At 46.0% G+C, this 18,263-nt stretch overlaps 1 protein-coding gene across 2 annotated transcripts in view; it reads left to right on the top strand.

The window, feature by feature from the left end:
• Positions 1–1,236: 1,236 nt before the first annotated feature.
• Positions 1,237–18,263, top strand: part of LOC137460424 (type 2 phosphatidylinositol 4,5-bisphosphate 4-phosphatase) — a 28,328-nt gene continuing 11,301 nt past the window's right edge. The window contains exons 1-4 of one of the 2 annotated variants that reach the window (XM_068170774.1): positions 1,237–1,505; positions 7,656–7,801; positions 9,161–9,267; positions 11,236–11,359. In XM_068170774.1, coding sequence (XP_068026875.1) covers positions 1,400–1,505; positions 7,656–7,801; positions 9,161–9,267; positions 11,236–11,359 — 483 coding nt within the window. In that variant the 5' untranslated portion in view covers positions 1,237–1,399. Of the gene's footprint in view, positions 1,506–7,652; positions 7,802–9,160; positions 9,268–11,235; positions 11,360–18,263 lie in introns of both variants that reach the window. The other variant, XM_068170773.1, reaches the window with a different exon arrangement.

Here is an 18,263-nt window from a genome sequence, read left to right on the forward strand (position 1 = left end):
GAGCAACCTCCATCTAATTTACACCAAAAAAGCATCTTCCAAGTTAGTTACCACATTTTGCAAGGGAAGAGCAGTTTGAGATGGCAGGACTGTGGTTTTTTGCATGATGAAGACAGTTGGCAGCTGCCTTTGTAGAGTATTACTTACATGGAAGTATCAGAGCTCTCACAAAGTAACTATGTCCACAATTTCATCCCAAATAAAACTAATTGAAGCAAATAAAGTTTGTTTCACAAGAAAACCTTTTTTTCCTTTGGAAACCTGAACAGAATCTGTAAAGGAGTGGCTTGGCTCTGGGTAACCATGCCACAAGGATGCCGAGTGGCACTTGGCAGTCGTGTCTGCTTGTGTACAAAGTAACTGCTTATCTTCTGGTGTTAGCACAGCCGGGCAATGGCAGACCTACGGACAACAGCAGGACACAGAGCATGGTTAACAAACATCTGTCTTATTTCAATACAGGCCGAAAAATCCCTCAAGGATGGCTACTTTCCCTCTCTGCCGGAAACTTCCAGATGGTGCCCAAATAGGCTGTCTGGCAGATGGAAATTAAGTCTTTACCTCCTCAGTGACTCTAGGGGTGAGACTTCTCGTTTGAGCAGCAAATTTGGTAACACGTAGATTTATCTCCCCACGTTTAAAGTGCCTGTAAAGGTTACCATTTTCCCACCGCAGTCGAGTCCCTCTCTGCCGGTCTGCATCTTCACACTCCCAGGAAAGGCGACTGGTAGCAGCAAAATGAACTACAGCACTTCCTTCTTATTGCTATTTATAACCACGGCGTTTCAGGAAAGAAAACCAAACCAAACCCACACAAAAACACCCCAAACAATGAAACACAAAAACCAGTCCAAAAGCACCTTAAAAAAAAAAAAAAAATAAATTAACAAATGGTTCCGTTTCTCCCCCAGACACCTTCCAGCTGAACCCGCCCTCGCTTTACAGCTCCATGACCGACAGGCTGAGGGTCTTCCCCGCGCCGAGGCGCGCCGGGGCAGCGAGGGGCGGGGCGGGGCGGGGCGGGCCGAGCCTCCCGTTGCCGCCACGGACCCTCCCCCGGCTGGCTGCGGCTGCCGGCAGGCCGCAGGGCGGCTCCCCGGGCAGGGAGGCCCCGGAGCGGCGCTGCCGGCCGGAGCAGCACGCAGTGACCCGCTCAGCAGCAGGAAGCCCAGCCCCGCCCCGGCCTGCCCCGCTCATTAACCCGTGACGGGAGGACGGAGGGAGGCAGGTCCAGCTGGCTCAGCGCCCGCCCCCCGCCTCTTGGCCCCTCCCAAGTCCCATTCATTCCCAGCCCCTTCCTCTGCGCTCCTTCCCCTTCCCCGGCGCTGCCGGCCCGGCCGCCTCCCCGCCCTCACTGCCGAGAGCCCCAGTAGCGGGAAGGGCCCTTCGCGCCGCAGCTATGGCCGCTGAGGGGGTGGACGAGCGCTCTCCGCTGCTCTCCGCGCCCGGCTCCGGCAATGTCACCCCCACCGCGCCGCCCTATTTGCCGGACAGCAGCCCCCGAGGTAAGGGCGGCCGCCTCCTCCTCTGCTCGCCCGGCGTCGTCGAGCCGCTACCGCTGGCGCTGTGCTGGACGGGGGGCTGATGCCGGCCGAGGCGCCGCGGGGCTGGCGCGGGGTGTGTCGGGCCCTGGGGGGACTCGGCGCGGCTCTCGGGACGGGGGCGCGGAGCCCCTGCGCCTGCGGGGGGGGGGGGGGGGGGGGACGCGGCGCCTGTGCCCGCCTGCGGCAGCGCGGAGTCTGCCTTCACCTTTGTCGGCAGGCGAAGGTGCGGGCTGCGGGGGGGGACGGTAGGGCTGGGCCGGGGGTGCGGGGCTGGGCCGGGGGGGTGCCGGCAGGGGATGCCCTCGCTTTGCCCCAGCAGCGGAGGGCGAGGTGGGGAACAACAGGTAACGCAGCCCAGGGCCGGTTAGGCCCCGCTCCGGCGTGAACTCTTGAAAGGGAGAAAAAAACGAAACCTTTGCAGTGTGAGAACAAGCCCGAACCGGTCTGCTTGCTATAACTCACTCGCATGTCGGGGCTTGCAAGGTAATTGTTGGGCTTGGGTTCCCCCGTGAATTAGGAGCAGGATTAAGTAACAGAGCCCTTGCTGCGCACAGCTGAGCGGGGCAGGGCGCTGCGGGCGGCAGTCGCAGAGGTGTGAGGCAGGAGCGGCCCAGCAGGAGCCAGTGCGCAGATGTGCGCTCTGGCTGCTGGCACCATCGCAGTGCCCTGAGCCGGAGGTGCCAGCCGATCGGCTCCTGCGCTGGCAGGCGAGCTCAGAGAAGGAAAAGGCTCGTTGCAGTGTGGTAGTGGAAGTCCAAAACCACTAGGATGTCCTTGCAAACACGTTTCAAGGCCACCGCTGGTTTTTGCTTTATTTTTAAAGCAAGTCAGACCCTGTAGTCACAAACCTGGAACCGTGGCTTCATAGTAAGGTATTCACTTCATCGCACAGACTTAAGAAAATCATCCTGTTGATCAATACTGAATATTCAGTAAGTAGGTGAAAAAACGTGCTTAGAATATACACATCAGGAAGCTTTCAAAATATGTTAATGGATTATTTTTTTCTTTCTTCTATTTGGTCACATATTTTAGAGCAGTAAGTGTGGGTGGGGAGACAGCTGAAGGAATCAAGACTAAATAAGATTAGTGTAGCTTTGCTAGCAGTAGCCTTTAAAATGTAAGATTGCAGTCCTGATCTTACTGGCTCCCATGTGTTGGCCATTTCTTAAGGGGTTTTTATGTAATTCTATAGACTTGTGGCATATGCCTGTAAGTGGGATGCTGTGTGTGAGCAGCTGTCAGGCTTGAACAAAATTTAAACTCATGGAAGGCAAGTTCTCTTTGCCTTGAGATGAAAATGTTTATCAGTTAGTGCTGTAGCTGTTACTCTCTGTCCACTTGCATTTGGAACTGCACAAATGAACATCATCCTGAAAAACAGCCGAGGCTGGGATTGTTTGTTTTTCTTTCTGGTTGGGTTGTTGTTGTTGGTTGTGGTTTGTTTGTTTCTCAAATTCTGTAGAATAGGCATCAGCTCTGAAGTTTAAAAAAAATCCAGAATCCACCTTAGTTTAAATTCAGGTGTGCAGAGTAGATCTTATCTTGTAACTATTCCCATTGCATAGATTTCAGTCTTCTAAGAAGGTCCTCATAGATTTATAAAGTTATGAAAGCACCTTAGTGACTCTTGTTTGAAGCTAGTGTAAAACTCATCCCCTGGAAACAGGCTGGACCTCAAATGCTCCTTGCAGTTGGTAGCTGTGCCCTGCTGTGCCTTCGGTCCCTGTCGCTAACTCCTGCTAACCAGCGTGGCTCAGGTGGTGGGGTGTGGTGCTGGAGGTAAGGGAGGAGGCACCATAGTTTTCTTGAATGTCAGGCTTCTCTCCACAAGTTGAGGATCCTTTGTTTGCTCGGTTCCCAAGCAAGCATACAAGGTAGCTGCTTCAAAACTTACAAAAACATGTCTGCAGGACAAAATTTTGCAGAGCTGTGGCACGGACCTGATTTTCTTGCTGTGTCTGTTAGCTTTAGTGAAAGGATCTGTGCAAGCTGGAAAGCTGCTTCTAGCTAACGGGCAGTCCTTATCTCCCCAGCAATTTAGGTCTAGACACAGAGGGATGGAGCATTCTCTTGGGGAGATGGGGTTTTCTTCCAAACCCCTTTCTGCAGAGCTTCCTTGTTTGACATCACCTGACTGGTAGTGAGCTTCAAAGGAAGGAGGAAGCCCTTTGCCCTCCAAACTACCACCTGAATGCACATTAACAGTTTTATTCCTGTAATTACCTACTGTGCCAAATATGTCATCCTGAGTTTTAAATTAGAGGGGCTATGGTTTGAAAGTATCCTCCTCTTCCTTTGTTGGGTTACAGCTGAGACCCAGCTGACCCTTCTCAGTGTAAGCAGGTGGGTGGTTGTATATTGGTGATGGTTCTGTTTGTTCCCAATGATGGAAGCAAGCAAGCAAGGTGTTTTTAATGTGGGCACAGATCATGGTACTTAAGAAACTTTTCACAGAGGGTGAGGCCATCAGTTCTGCTCCCAGTAGCAGGGTGGTTATTCAGTGATTTGTTTGTTTGTGTGGTGTGTTTGGTTGGGTTTTGGGTTGTCTTTCTCTTTTTTCTGATAGGATGTATGTTTTTTTTTAGGGGGGTTGAGGGCTTGGTTCAGGCTTTCTCATCTCTTAACCTCCCTGACTTACTACCTCCCATGTTAGGATAAAGAATTTTTGGGGTTTGGGGTTTTTAATCCAAATAAACTAAACCAAACCAAGCTAATTTTTGTTTGACCTAGGTAATGTGCAGTTGGTTCCCTGTGGTCGCTGCCCTTTAGATCCTAAGGGAGGCAAGTGCACAAATAGCACATATTCAACCTTAGAAATTCCTTGTGGTATCTTCCACTGCATCTGTATCCTGTGGGGGTGAGGAGGGGATTGTGGGTCAGAGTCAGGTGTACTGTATGGTAGGGCACTCTGCTAATCTTTGTCAACTAATCACTGCTGGATTTTGTTGTTCCCCAAGAAAAACTGATAATACAGCTGTGAACTAGTATGTCAGCTGCAGGAAGTTTTAATATCTCATTAAACATGTCCTGAAACCCCTGGTGTGTATGTGTAATTCATCTACCACCCAGTCCCATTCAACATGAGGGACCTTTATGAACTGAGTTTAGATGTTGCAGTTAGCCTGAAATGCAAGCTGTCAAAAAAAGGAGACTGATAATACCAAAGTATGTTAATGGGCTTTGGCACCTCTTTATTAAGAGCAGCAAATTCTGAGGCAATGCCTTTATTTTTTTTACCACTTCCCCCCACTCCCCAATTTACTTCTCTTTAAACTTAATTTTGATGGCTTTTGCTTGTTAGGTTTTTTGGAGCCCTTCCAAATGCACTTTTTCTTTAAGCATGAAGGTTGCAATGCCAAGATCCCTGCGGGCTTTCTACTCTGTAGCAAATGTGATTTGCTGCAGCACCAGGCTGAAAAGCAGCCATTATTTGCTTCCTATCTGAAATTTGCTGAGCCAGCAGGACAGGCAGAGCACGGCTGCTTACCTGGAAGCTGAGCAGCTCCAGTGTGAGGCTGGAGGATTGACTGGGAGGATCTGTAGGTGCTCAAACACCTACAGTTAACTGACTTTTAAAATCCTAAGAGCTGTCATTTACAAGAAGGGCATAGAATATTGTGACTGTCTGAAAGGGTCTGGTTGCTGATTCTTAAACAATCCAGGATCGTGGAATGCTGAAAGCCTGCTCTGTTTCTCTTGTTGCTTCTTGGTACATTCAAGATACTTCTTGCCTTTCCTGCCCTGTTCCCAACTGATAGAATTGAGATGTTGTGCTTGAAATGGAGAGGACAAAGCAAATCCTGTAACATGATCATTGCTTCTCAAAAAAAAAGCAGCCTCAAAGCTGGGATTGAACTGCAGGGGTATCTTGACAGGGAGTTTGCTGTTTGGTCTGCTGGATATGTCTTTTGTTTTATGGCTGCCTGTTCTAGCCAGAAAGTGTGTCAGCTGCTGGCTGCAGGAGCACTTGAGCAGCCTGCTCACAGCTAAAACCACCTTGCAGCAGCCTTGGCTTTTCCACTTGCATCTAAGACTCTCTCTTCCCATCATTCAATCTCAAACCTGGTTTCTGCAGTGATCTAGTAGACTTGAGGTTGTTTCCAGCTGCCAAAGTGTGAGGGGGTTGAAGTTTTGTCTTGTGTATGTTCAGTTTGTATCTTGTAATATGGCATGTGGCAGTCTTGTACTGCAAACAAGATATCACAGTACTGCCAAATACTCTTGTTCTTAAAAACTTCTGACTGGATGCTGTGTTTTCTCAATGTAATTCCTCAGAATAAATCAAAACAACGTTCTTTAAGTGACCTGATCTTGCCAAGGATCTTGGTTTCTGCAACCAGTATATCAAGCTGAAGGTCTGAAGCTCACTTAGGTAATGGAGTATCAGTTTGTATGTGACTTTAGAATCTTATTGTTGCATAGGAGTTGGATTTGTTTCTCTTCTGAAGTAATTCAAATATGTTGGGGGTGATACTGAGACCCTCAAAGTGTCCACTTTCCTTATGCTGCCTCTGAGTTAAAATCAAACACAAGTAGGATTTCTTATATCCCTCTATCTTATGACAGTCACTTTAAGAAAGACTCACCACTCCTTCACTGATTTATCAGCTTAAAGTTGGGCTTTTCAGCTTTGATAACAGCCAGTGATTCCCCTTGCCACCCCTCAGCCTGTACTGCTCTCTTCAGTGCTGTTTGTAAGCTGAAATCAGGCTGAGCTATTGCTTTTCTGAAGATTGTATTGGCTGCTTGGAAATAATTAGGAAATCTGTTTATTGAGGTCCCAGGCTGCAGCCCATTTAAACTTGTCAGTGCAAAAAAAAGTGAACTGTGAACTACAAAATACGCCCATTCCTTATCTGCTTACCTGAAGAGCCCTGAGCTTTTCTGGATGAAATGAAAGCTGGTGCTATTACATGCCAAATAATTGCAGTAATAAGCATGTGAGAGGTTGCTGTGTTGAATTGTTTTCATTCCATGGATTCTTAAACTGAGAAGGATCTTGAGTGTTTCCCCCCCTCCCTGATTTGTCATGGGCTCAGGCCTGGCAAAGCTGAAATCTGCTCTTCCACAGGGGCCTGAGGCCACTGTTATCCCTTGTGTTGTGTGACTGAGGGCTTCCTTGTTCATCTGTCTGGTGGCTCTTGGACAACAAAAATGTCTGCAAGTCTTCGAGGCTCAGAGTTCAGCTCATCTTGTTTTCTTCAGGATAGGACAATTTTTCTGTTGTTGCTCTCAAAACCAAAGCTCTTCATGCTGCTTCCCATCCAAGATTTATTTCCTTAACAGGACTTTCCTGCATCTGTACCTGTAGTGTTACTGTATGATAAACACTTGTCTGCGTGTTTTGGTCTCTCCAGGTGTTTGTAAGTGCTGGTTGTGGTCCTTTGCCCTACCTGTGTCTTGTTCTATCTTCTGGACTGCTTGGTTTATTTCTTCAGAAGCCAGTCTTTGGTTGTTACTCATCTGTGGTGTGTTTGGGATTTTACTGAGGTTGTTTGGTGTTTCTTCCCCTTTTCTAAAGACTGTAAAAAGCTGGTTTGAAAACAGTTGCATAGATAAAGCCTTTGGATCTATTTTTTTCTGGTGTGACTTAATGGTGTATTTCTGTTGCTGGTAAGCTTTCAGGTACCATTGATGTTTGGGTCACAAAAGCTGTGGAGAAGGGCAACCAGCACCACAACAAGAGGACACAGTCTCAAGCTGTGCCAGGGGAGATTTAGGCTGGATGTTAGGATGAAATTCTTCCCAGCAAGAGAGATTGGCCATTGGAATGTGCAGCTCAGGGAGGTGGTGGAGTCACCATCACTGGAGGTGTTTGAGAAGAGACTGGATGGGGGCACTCAGTGCCATGGTTTAGTTGATTAGATGGTGTTGAGTGATGGGTTGGACTTGGTGATCTCAAAGGTCCTTTCCAACCTGGTTAATTCTATTCTAAAACCCAACTTAAGTTTGTTTTATGTTTGTACTTATGAGCTTTTTCTTTGGGTTTTTCTGTTTGTTTCTTTGGGGTTTTTTTTTGAGGTTGTGACTTCAGCCTTTGCTAACAGTGTGTTAGGATCCCCTAAACCTTTTGTTTCTCAACTGAGTTTTCCTCCTCTCTTGCAGCAGAGCTTCCTCCTCCATATACTGCCATTGCAAGCCCAGATGCCAGCGGTGTTCCTGTCATAAACTGCCGTGTGTGCCAGTCACTGATCAATTTGGATGGCAAGCTGCACCAGCATGTTGTCAAGTGCACAGTTTGCAATGAAGCTACGGTAAAATGGATTCTTTTTTTTAGTGTTTGCTTTTTTTTTTGTTGGAAGTTGAAATGTGTCATTGGTAGAATTCATCTGAAAAGGCTGAGTCCCTTCCTGCCATCCCTGCGCAGGAGCTGTCAGCACAGCTGACTGCTGATGTAGCTGTCACGCAAGTTCAAGGGCCGCTGGCAGTAGGGTGGTCATAAGCAGTTCAAATAAATCTTGGTGCTGTTGAGCTGGCTGCACAGGATGTTTCCTTCTGGGGAGGACAAAAAGCAAAGATGTCAGTTTAAGCAATTATTCTTCTGTAGAGCACACTGAAGCTGGTTTTGGTGGGGTGAAGAGAAATGAAGAATGGAATTACTTCCAGAGTAGAAGAAACGAAGTAACTAACCCACACCCCTCCCCAGATGTAGGCCTTCCTCCTCCAATGCTGTGCAGTTGATTTGTTAGCTTGCTAACAAACCACAGCACAGCACTTCTGAAACTCATACATTGTTGTTCCTTTCCAGTGGTCACAGACCTTTTTGCTCCTCTCCCCCCCATTTCTTAATTCAAGTCTTCAGTATTTGGCCTTCTGCTTCTATTTTCTTGCTCCCTGCCAGTTTTAGTTTCAGAATCTGGTGCTGTAGCACTTCACAGCTACTAGCTGCATTTGCATGGAAGTGGGGTTATTTTATGAAAATAACTTTAAAGTATGACCAGAAACAGGAAGCCTAAAGACTGTAAGAAAACATCTTCCTTTTTTTCTTCGCTTCAGAGTAGGGAACCTGCCATCAATACTGACTTTCCCTGCTGATATATAATGTTTCAAGTTAAACAAAGCATCTTGCAGCTTCGATTTGCTGCATGAAAGGGACTTGGAAACTTGACTCCCAGGTTGGAGAAAAGATAATTGCAGCACAGGTTAATCTGACATTACAGTTCAGTGATGGCTACATACTCTTAGTGATTGAGAACCAGGCTGTGATCCTTTCACTGCTGTACAAAGCACTGGGCAAGGAGGCTTGCTTGTATTTTGACTGGTTCTTAAAAAAAGCTACTGCTATTTAAGCTCACATTTAAAAAATAATGAAACTGAAGCCTTGAGCCCTCCATTGCTGAAATATGAAAGGTTTTTCCATTAGTTTGCAGAATCTCTTTTTTTTGTGTGTTCTAGGGAGGAAATTTGCACTTCTTTCTCTGGGAAGAGAGAGAGAGCTTCTAATTTTATCTGCAGTCCAGTTTTCACTGTAAGAGGAACTGTATTTCTCTGGTAGCAAGAAGTTCTCCCTGAAGTTGTTCTGCTTTGTCACACTCTTATGAGGGGGGTGGGGGGGGAAAGAATAATTGCTGTAACTTCTGATGTGTGTTCTTTGGTGTTTTGTTTTTGTTTAGCCAATCAAAAACCCTCCTTCAGGGAAGAAGTACGTTAGATGTCAATGTAACTGTCTCCTTATCTGTAAGGATACCTCTCGGAAAATAGGCTGCCCAAGACCAAACTGGTAAGAGTGCCAAATGCCTTGAGATCATTTGCTTTAAAAATAAAGGTGCTCTTTGTGTTTAATATTTTAAAACTAAAAGAGGTTCAAGCCTGGGCCTTGAGGCACAGACACTACAAGAGCATGACTGCAGGCACAGGTTGTGCTAGTGTGAATTTTGATTCTTTTATTCATTTATTTCCTATTAAAGAGGGGGAGAAATGATGTATTGAGTGGTCAGCTTAAATGTATTTCCCATTTTAGCTGCTTCCTAAGGAACAAATGGTATAAAGAACAGAGAAGAAACTCCCTTGTTTAAGGGGCTTAACATTCATCACTTCTTGTAAGCTTCATTATAGCAAACACACAGGTTGCTCACTTGGCCTCCTTCAGAGTGGTGATTTCAGAATGAAATAGGAGAGTGATCTGTAGGTTGGCTTCAGTCCTGTCCTCCCTTCTCACACTGAGGTTTTAATCTCCTCCCAGGCAAGATTGCCATAGTGAGCATTCTTACCATTTGGCTTAGGGTGTTCGAGATCTGCTGAGGTAGGAGTTGTTTGATTGCAAGTGGTGGAGCTTTAACAGGAGAAACTGGGATGAAGGCTATGTTGAGGACAATGAAATGGGAGCTCTACCTCATCAAATGCCCTAGTCCCCAGTACAGTGGCTATTCTGATTTTGAAACAGTGGAGGAGGGAGGGAGACTTCTTACGAATAGAATAAACCAGGTTGGAAGAGCCCTTAAAGATCATCACCTCCAACCTATGATCTTGAAGGTCTCTGCCAACCAAATAATACAATCTTGGAAAACTTCAAAATATTCCAAACACTTTCCAAGTGAAAAAATGTTTGAGGTACTTCATTTGCAGTACATGGTATGTTTGGTAACCAGGTTGAATCAAAAACCTCCTAATGTTATTAAAACAATCTTCAAAGCATGTAGCTCAGACGTGTCCCTAAGCTAGCCTCTGCTCACCTCCAGCCTGAATCTCCCCACCTCCAGCTTCATTCCATTCCCCCTGGTCCTATCACTACCTGAGATCCTGAGCAGTCCTTCCCCAGCCTTCCTGTAGCCCCCTTCAGATATTGGAAGGCCACAATTAGGTCACCTTAGAGCCTTCTCTTCTCCAGACTGAACAGCCCCAACTCCTTCAGTCTGTCCTCACAGGAGAGGTGCTCCAGCCCTCTGATCATCCTCCTGGCCCTTCTCTGGGCACTTTCCAGCACCTCCAGATCCCTCTTGTAATAGGGGCTCCAGAACTGGAGGCAGTACTCCAGGTGGGGTCTCCCCAGAGCTGAGCAGAGGGGGAGAATCACCTCCCTTGCCCTGCTGGCCACACTTCTCCTGCTGCAGCCCAGGATCTGATTGGCTTTGTGGGCTGCAAGTGCACACTGAGAGCTGTTGAGCTTCTCCTCCACCAGCACCCCCAAGTCTCTCTCCTCAGTTAAAGTGGAAACATATTGAGCATACAAGTAAATACTTGAACTTTGTAAAGGCACATCAGTTGTATTTAGTCAACCTGGGGTGGTTTTCTTTTGTATTTCACTTACTTTGAATGGAGTTGTTACTGCACAAATGTTGGTGTGCTGCTTATATTGGTATGATTGACAGTAGCATGGAAGGGAAGTGTATCTGACTTGGGAAGGAGAGCTAGGTTATGGAAGAGTCCTTACTCTTTCTGCATGAGTCACATGGGTATGTCCATTCCAATTCATGAGCTTGCTTAACCTGGGTATTAAGATTTAATTTTCCTGAGGAGTTTCTCCCATGTGGTGGCAGGTCTTTGATCTCTGCAGCGTTCTGGCTGGTCTTACAGTGAAAGAGAATGTTACCAAAACTGAGAAGGAAAGCACTTGAGAGACCCCCAAACTGGTGCCTTCTCTGTTTTTTAAAGTGTTAAATATTTGGTAGTAACTGAGTTAATTGCTTAAACTCCTTGTGCTGCTCTCTTGCTGGCTTAATTACATGTGCATCTAATGTTCTTAACGCAGCAGACGCATCATTACTCTTGGTCCAGTAATGCTGATCCCAGAAGAGCAGCCAGCTCAGCCTGCCTTGCCAGTCCAACCAGATGGAACTAGAGTGGTATGTGGGCACTGTGGAAATACATTCCTTGTAAGTAAAGCACCAGATTCTCCTCCTGACTTACTGTTCTATCCCTTGAGCTATTTGTTGTAAGCACTTTAAGGAGCATATTGCCTCACTCTCTGGCGTCACTGAGGAGCTGAAGCTGCTTCTGTGCTCATATTGCTATGGATGTGTGGTCTCTATTTGGTTATATGCCTCTATATGCATTTCAAGAAGACTTCTAACAGTCTTTCTGTGTATGCATGAGTAAAGCCCAAAGTCAGTCTTGATGCTTAGTGATGTGATGGTGGATAGAGCTGGAAAAGGAAGTTGTCCTTCCAAGTTCTGTTCAGTGCAACACTGGTTGTGTTCTGCAGTGGCTGAGGGTAGTTCTGCCTTGCTTTATGGACCCCTGAAAGCTGTTTGTTATGGCACTTACTGTTAGTTTCTCTCTGAGTTGTTACAAAGCTGGAGATCTTGGTTTGCATGTGAGGCTGTCTGTTGATTGCAATTTTGAAGTAAAGAATGCAAGGATGCTCTTTTGCTGTTGAATTGTCAGTGTTTGCCATGGATGGCTGCCATACTTGGATTTAAGAAGGATCTCTGCAGTACACAAGTTTAGTTTTAGCTTCTTTATCCAGTAGTGCTCAAATGTTTGTCAGGTTTGTGAGTTCTTGGAAATGGCAGGGAGAAGTGATACAGCTGATGAACCTGCATAATGACCAGAGTGCTGGTGTGTTCCTTCAGCAAAAGCTCCTAGGATAGATAAAGGCCAGAGAATGCTCAAATACATGGTGTGAATGGAAAGAGGAAACTAGGGCATGGGATTCCATGTTGGCTTGGATCAGCAGTGAGAGAAGGGTTTGCTTGAGATAAGCTCTGTAGTGAAATAGACTTGTTCCTTCAAATCTTCAGCTTTATTGATCAGTGAGGTGTGCAATAATGGCTTAACTACTGCAGCAGATGATAAATGCAGGGGGTGGGAGATGGCCCAGCCTTGTCTTTTATTTAAAAGGCAACTAGGGATTTGATTATGAATTTGCAGGTGGGGCAGTATCTGAGAAACCATCAGAGGGTTTCTTGAGAAATATTCTATCAGCTATTTCTACCTATAGATTGGGTATATTCCTATTCCATAGGAATTCCTATTCCATAGGGTATACTCCTTGCTGAAGATCAGTAGCTATAACCAGAGATAGCTGCACTGGGTTTTCTCTTGGCTTTTTTAAAAGTACAAAGTGCCTGTGTGACCTTAACTAGCAAGAACCCTGTAGGCAGTATAGAATTGTGTTACTGACAGGAAACTACTGGATCTATGGAAGAAAAAGACCATCTGAAGTATAGGTTATAAACCAGGAATCCTTTATTAAAGGTTTTCTTTTAGTTTGTTTTTTTTTAATATAGTAACATTTTACAAACTGTTCTGTGCCTGCAGGATTCCTGTAGTCATCATTCAATATTATAATGAAACTGTTTTCTAGCACAGCTTTGAAACTGCACAGGCAAAAGCAGTATCATAGTATCAGTCAGGGTTGGAAGGGACCACAAGGATCATCTAGTTCCAACCCCCCTGCCATGGGCAGGGACACCCCACACTACATCAGCCTGGCCACAGCCTCATCCAGCCTGGCCTTAAACACCTCCAGGGACAGGGCCCCAACCACTTCCCTGGACAACCCATTCCAGGGCTTCACCACTCTCATGGGGAAGAACTTCCTCCTCACCTCCAGCCTGAATCTCCCCACCTCCAGCTTCATTCCATTCCCCCTAGTCCTATCACACCCTGAGATCCTGAGCAGTCCCTCCCCAGCCTTCCTGTAGCCCCCTTCAGATCCTGGAAGGCCACAATGAGGTCACCTGGGAGCCTTCTCTTCTCCAGACTGAACAGCCCCAACTCCTTCAGTCTGTCCTCACAGGAGAGGTGCTCCAGCCCTCTGCTCATCCTCCTGGCCCTTCTCTGGACACCTTCCAGCACCTCCACATCCCTCTTGCCATAGGGGCTCCAGAACTGGAGGCAGTACTCCAGGTGGGGTCTCCCCAGAGCTGAGCAGAGGGGGAGAATCACCTCCCTTGCCCTGCTGGCCACACTTCTCCTGCTGCAGCCCAGGATCTGATTGGCTTTGTGGGCTGCAAGTGCACACTGAGAGCTCCTGTTGAGCTTTTTGTCCACCAGCACCCCCAAGTCTCTCTCCTCAGGGCTGCTTTCCAGCCAGTCCCTGCCCAGCCTGGATTTGTGCCTGGGATTGCCTTGACCCAGATGCAGGACCCTGCTTGTGCCCACCTCTTCAGCCTATGCAGGTCCCTCTGGATGGCCTCCCTTCCCTCCAGCATGTCTGCTGCACCACACAGCTTGGTGTCATCAGCAAACTTGCTGTATAAGAGTTGCAGTTTTGAGTTTTCACATGGTTACATGAAAGACCACCTCCTCTATGTGATTTTTGTTGTTTATTGTTATTGCTTCTAAGGGAGAGTCAGTCTTATGGAGTAAAATTCTCATTGCTAAATTATTGACTTATCTTTGGTGTCCTTCAGGATCATGGGAGTTTAATTTGACTTTATTCTTTCTTTGCTTTCTATAGGAGCAGCACAAATTAATTCTGTGTTTCACAGTAGAGTTTATTTAGGTGAACATAAGTTTAAAAAAACACACAAAAACCCAACACCAAATCAACCAACCAACCAAAAAACCCCACAACCCACACCAAAACAAACAAACAAAGCCACCGAAAAACAACCCTTCCAACAACAAACCCATAGGGGCTGGGTTTGCCCATAACTACAAGATTATGCCTTAAAAGCCTAAGTTTCTTCATGTGGAATTTGTCCACATGACTTCAGAGCTGGTGGCTGCTATAGGGAGCTGCAGCATTTTCAACTTCATAGTCCCATCAGCTGGTAAGACCTGTTCACCTCTTTGTGGTATGTCAAAAAGAAGCTCTCTAATTCATTGGAAATTTGCAACTTGCTTTCTTCTATGCTGAGTTATCGAAACCCAGACTTTTTTGCTCATTTTATGCAGCTTTCCCTCTGTTCTTTGGCTGCTTCTGGTTTTTTCTGTTCCTAAGTTTCAGGTTCTACTCATTTTTTTTGCTGAAGAAAAATCAGAGTATTGCTTGGGTTTGAGAGTCAGCAGAGAAATAAAATAGAGGTGCTTTAGCCAGCCTGGAAACTCAGCTTTTGTGAAGGTCTTTCTGCCCTTTTAGATCTCCACACTGCCGAGCAAGTAGGTGCATTTCTCACCAGCCCAGTAAGCTTGGCAGTTAAAAAGTAAATAAATAGACAAGCCAAGCTAGAATCCCTGGGGTGGAAAAGTCAAATTGGCAGTTGCTCCTTCTGTGTTCTTGGAAAGGTGGTGAACAAGATGATACTCTTACAAGAACTGATTGTTGGGTGCTTTGTTTCCCTCCTGCCATCTGAAAGCAGAAGCATGGGCTGTGCTTTCCCTGCCTCTGCACCTCTGGTATGTGTGTTATGAATTTTTAAGCACATGCTCTGTGCTGTGGAGCACCTGCAAGTTTCTCTGTCCCATCTGGGAGAATGACAGTGATGCTGCAGCTGAGCTGTTGCTACTTTACTCACGTTTTGTTCGTCAGATTATTTGTGTAACCTGATAGGGTTCTCTTCTGTGTTAAGGTTTTCACTGTTTCTGTTTCAAGTTCAGACAAGTGGAAGAAGTGGTAGGATAGGAAAAGGGGGGGTGGGGCAGGATGAGAGTTTTAACTGTTCCTGATGAATCTGCTTTGGGGTCCCTTGAGAGCTTCTGGCCTTGACCTGTGGCTGAGTTACTGCTTCTGGCAGCACTAAGTCACTCATTCTCCACAAGCCCTCTTCCAGAGGTCTCTGCCTGGGGTAATTAGTGACTTTCAGATACTGACTTGCCTTTGGAAGTGGTGGCAAGTAGGGGAGGGGTATCCCTGTGTCCCCCTTCATCCTTTCCTGCTGTCAGAGCCTTAAGGTCAAGAAGTCAGCAGCAAGCTGTCAAAGCCCCAGGCTGTAGGCCAACCACTGTGGTTTGTCAGCAGTGCTCTGTCAGTGCTCAAAAAAAAGGCAACTGATCAAATATTAAATGTACTACTTTTAAAATAATTGACTAGAAAACCCTTTGAGATCTTTAGAAAATGAAGAAACATTTTAATCTGCAGAGGTACTTTGATTTCTCAGAAGACCTGGCAGGAGTGGAGAAGAAGCTTGTCTAGCAGAAGGAGCTGTATGCAGGGATATGCCTTTTGGTTTTCCCTCCACTGAATGCACTGAGAACTATTTTAGTCTCTGAAGTTTGACATCTCCTCTTCTAGCAAATCCCTTGAAGGATATCTGGATTTGTCCAAGTTTCAGAGCTCTCTGAAACCCTCACCTGCTTCAGCACATCTAACCAGGGATTTGGGCTATTGTTTATTGTGTTGCTTGCAGGAGAGAAACACAGCTTGTGTTGTTGGCAGGGAGCTCAATTTCCTGTAACCTCAGGTTTCCTGAATGACATGGAACTGAATTAGGTGCTTTGAAGCACTCTGGAATATGAGTAAAAATACCAGCTTTGAGCATGGTTTAAACTACTTCTTAAATCCAGTAATTGGACTGTGTAGGAAAATAACCTTTCCCCACTATGCCAACGTGGTCTGGATTCTTGTAGCTTGAATGTCTTTCTGCCTTTTTCCTTTCATGTTTCTGCAAATGTGTCTGAGATGTGCAGCAGGCACCATATCAGTGCTGCTGGTGCTTCCAGGTCTCTCTCAGTTAAAGCCACTTAGCAAAACCTGTCCTTTTCTTTCCACATCAATACTTAGCGTCCAAAGGCATTTGAGTTTGTACCCATTGATAATTATGGCTAACAATCAGGAATCCTGAAAGAGAACCTTAGATCATTAATGAGTAACTTCTTAAATGGAGTTGCCCACCCTGGAATAAAACCAATATACAGAGATTAAATTGAATTGCAAATACTTTTTATGTATCACACAGTGTCACCAAGGTTGGAAGAGACCTCAAAGATCATCAAGTCCAACCTGTCACCACAGACCCATGACTAGACCATGGCACCAAGTGCCACGTCCAATCCCCTCTTGAACACCTCCAGGGATGGGGACTCCACCACCTCCCTGGGCAGCACATTCCAATGGCTAACAACTCTCTCAGTGAAGAACTTTCTCCTCACCTCCAGACTAAACTTCCCCTGGCACAGCTTGAGACTGTGTCCCCTTGTTCTGGTGCTGGTTGCTTCTGTTTCTGGCACTGGAGCACTTGGTGCCATGGTTTAGTCATGGGGTCTGTGGTGACAGGTTGGACCTGATGATCTTTGAGGTCTCTTCCAACCTTGGTGATCCTGTGAAAAACCAGTTCTGAAGGGGCCTGGCTTCACCCCTGGCACTGGCAACCACACTTTATCATGCTCTTCTTCTGTAGTCCCAAGTAGAACTGAGTAGTTTTTGACAGGGATGCAAGCAAATAGTCACCTTGCTCCTCTGGCAGGAGTGTGGAAGGGAGAATTAATGCTCCTGAAATGCATTGCTCAGGTGGGGAGCATTACAGATGCTTTCCTTGTATTAAGGAGTCAAATATAACTGAGCTAAAACAGTTTAACTAAGTCTTTGTAGGAAAGAATATTTAACACTAATATGTAATTAGTGTTGTAATTGGATACTTCAGAACCAGGAGAAAAATGCTGGGTTTCTGGTAAGTGGAGAATTAGACCCAAATTAGAATGAAACTACCTCCAGTTGAAAGGCAAGCAGAAGAGAGCTGTGGTTCCAGTATAAGAGCTTACAGAATGAGGCACAACAATCTTCTCCTTGTTCAGGGTGGACATTTAAGATGTGTTTAATACTTCTGTTATCTCTGAATGAAATGTAACTAAACCTGGTGGGTTTAAGTGAATATATGACTGGGTGTCCTCTGGTTGAGGTAGTTCTAGGCATTACTTTCACTGAAGGCTGTTTACCAGACTGGTTTTAGTCTGTGCATGGAAAGTTATGACCATCCCATGTATGGTTTGATATGTCCCCTTTTAAAATGTCATGTTCATAGCCAAGAGTGTTCTCTATTCTTGATCTGTATCAGGGGTTTGGAGCACCCCTGCTGTAAGGACAGGCTGAGGGAGCTGGGGGTATTCAGCCTGGAGAAGAAGAGGCTCTGGGGAGACCTAATTGCAGCCTTCCAGTACCTGAAGGGGGCTACAGGAAGGATGGAGAGAGACGGTTTGCAAAGGCCTGCAGTGATAGGATGAGAGGCAATGGCTTCAAACTAGAAGAGCAGATTTAGACTGGATGTTAGGAACAGGCTCTTGTAGTGGGTTGAAGTTTCCCATCAACATTAACTCAGCACAACTAACTCAGTTGGAAGCAAATGAAGCTGTACTGACAGGCAAAAACTCCACTCTGCAACGGGATGCAAGGAATGTGTACAGCCATACAGGATTTACAACATTATACAGATATTTACAATTAGCAAATAACACAGAAATCCTCCTGGCCTCCCTCTGCTGTCCCCTACAGACCAGGGAAGCTGCCCCACTGCCCCTTCCCCCCAAACCTCCTTCCCCCTCTACCAGAAGAGGGGTTGAGAGAAAGCAGTGTTAGTTCTCATCTTTTCTCAAGGCCAGCCAGAAGCATTATTATCTTCCCCAGAGAGAGCAGAACAGCCAAGCTAGAGGAAAAAGAAAAAGAATGGGAATGGAAGTGAAATGTGAAAGGTTGTTCTGGTACAGCTTTCTTGTCCCAGACATTCTGTCCAATGAATTTGTTTAGAATAATCTTTTGTGTTCCTTTTTACACCCAGTAGTGAATTATTTGTATTTTCCTGCTTTTCTGCTCAAAGTCTGCAGCTAAATTCTAAAGGCATAGCCTAAAACAGGTGTTTATTATGAGGGTAGTGGAACACTGGAACAAGTTGCCCAGGGAGGTGGTTGGGGCCCCATAGAATTGTTAGGGTTGGAAGGGACCCCAAGGATCATCCAGTT

This window comes from Melanerpes formicivorus, unplaced genomic scaffold (assembly GCF_026170545.1).
Source record: "Melanerpes formicivorus ecotype bairdi unplaced genomic scaffold, bMelFor1.0.p_v2 SCAF_595, whole genome shotgun sequence".
Taxonomy (NCBI): domain Eukaryota; kingdom Metazoa; phylum Chordata; class Aves; order Piciformes; family Picidae; genus Melanerpes; species Melanerpes formicivorus.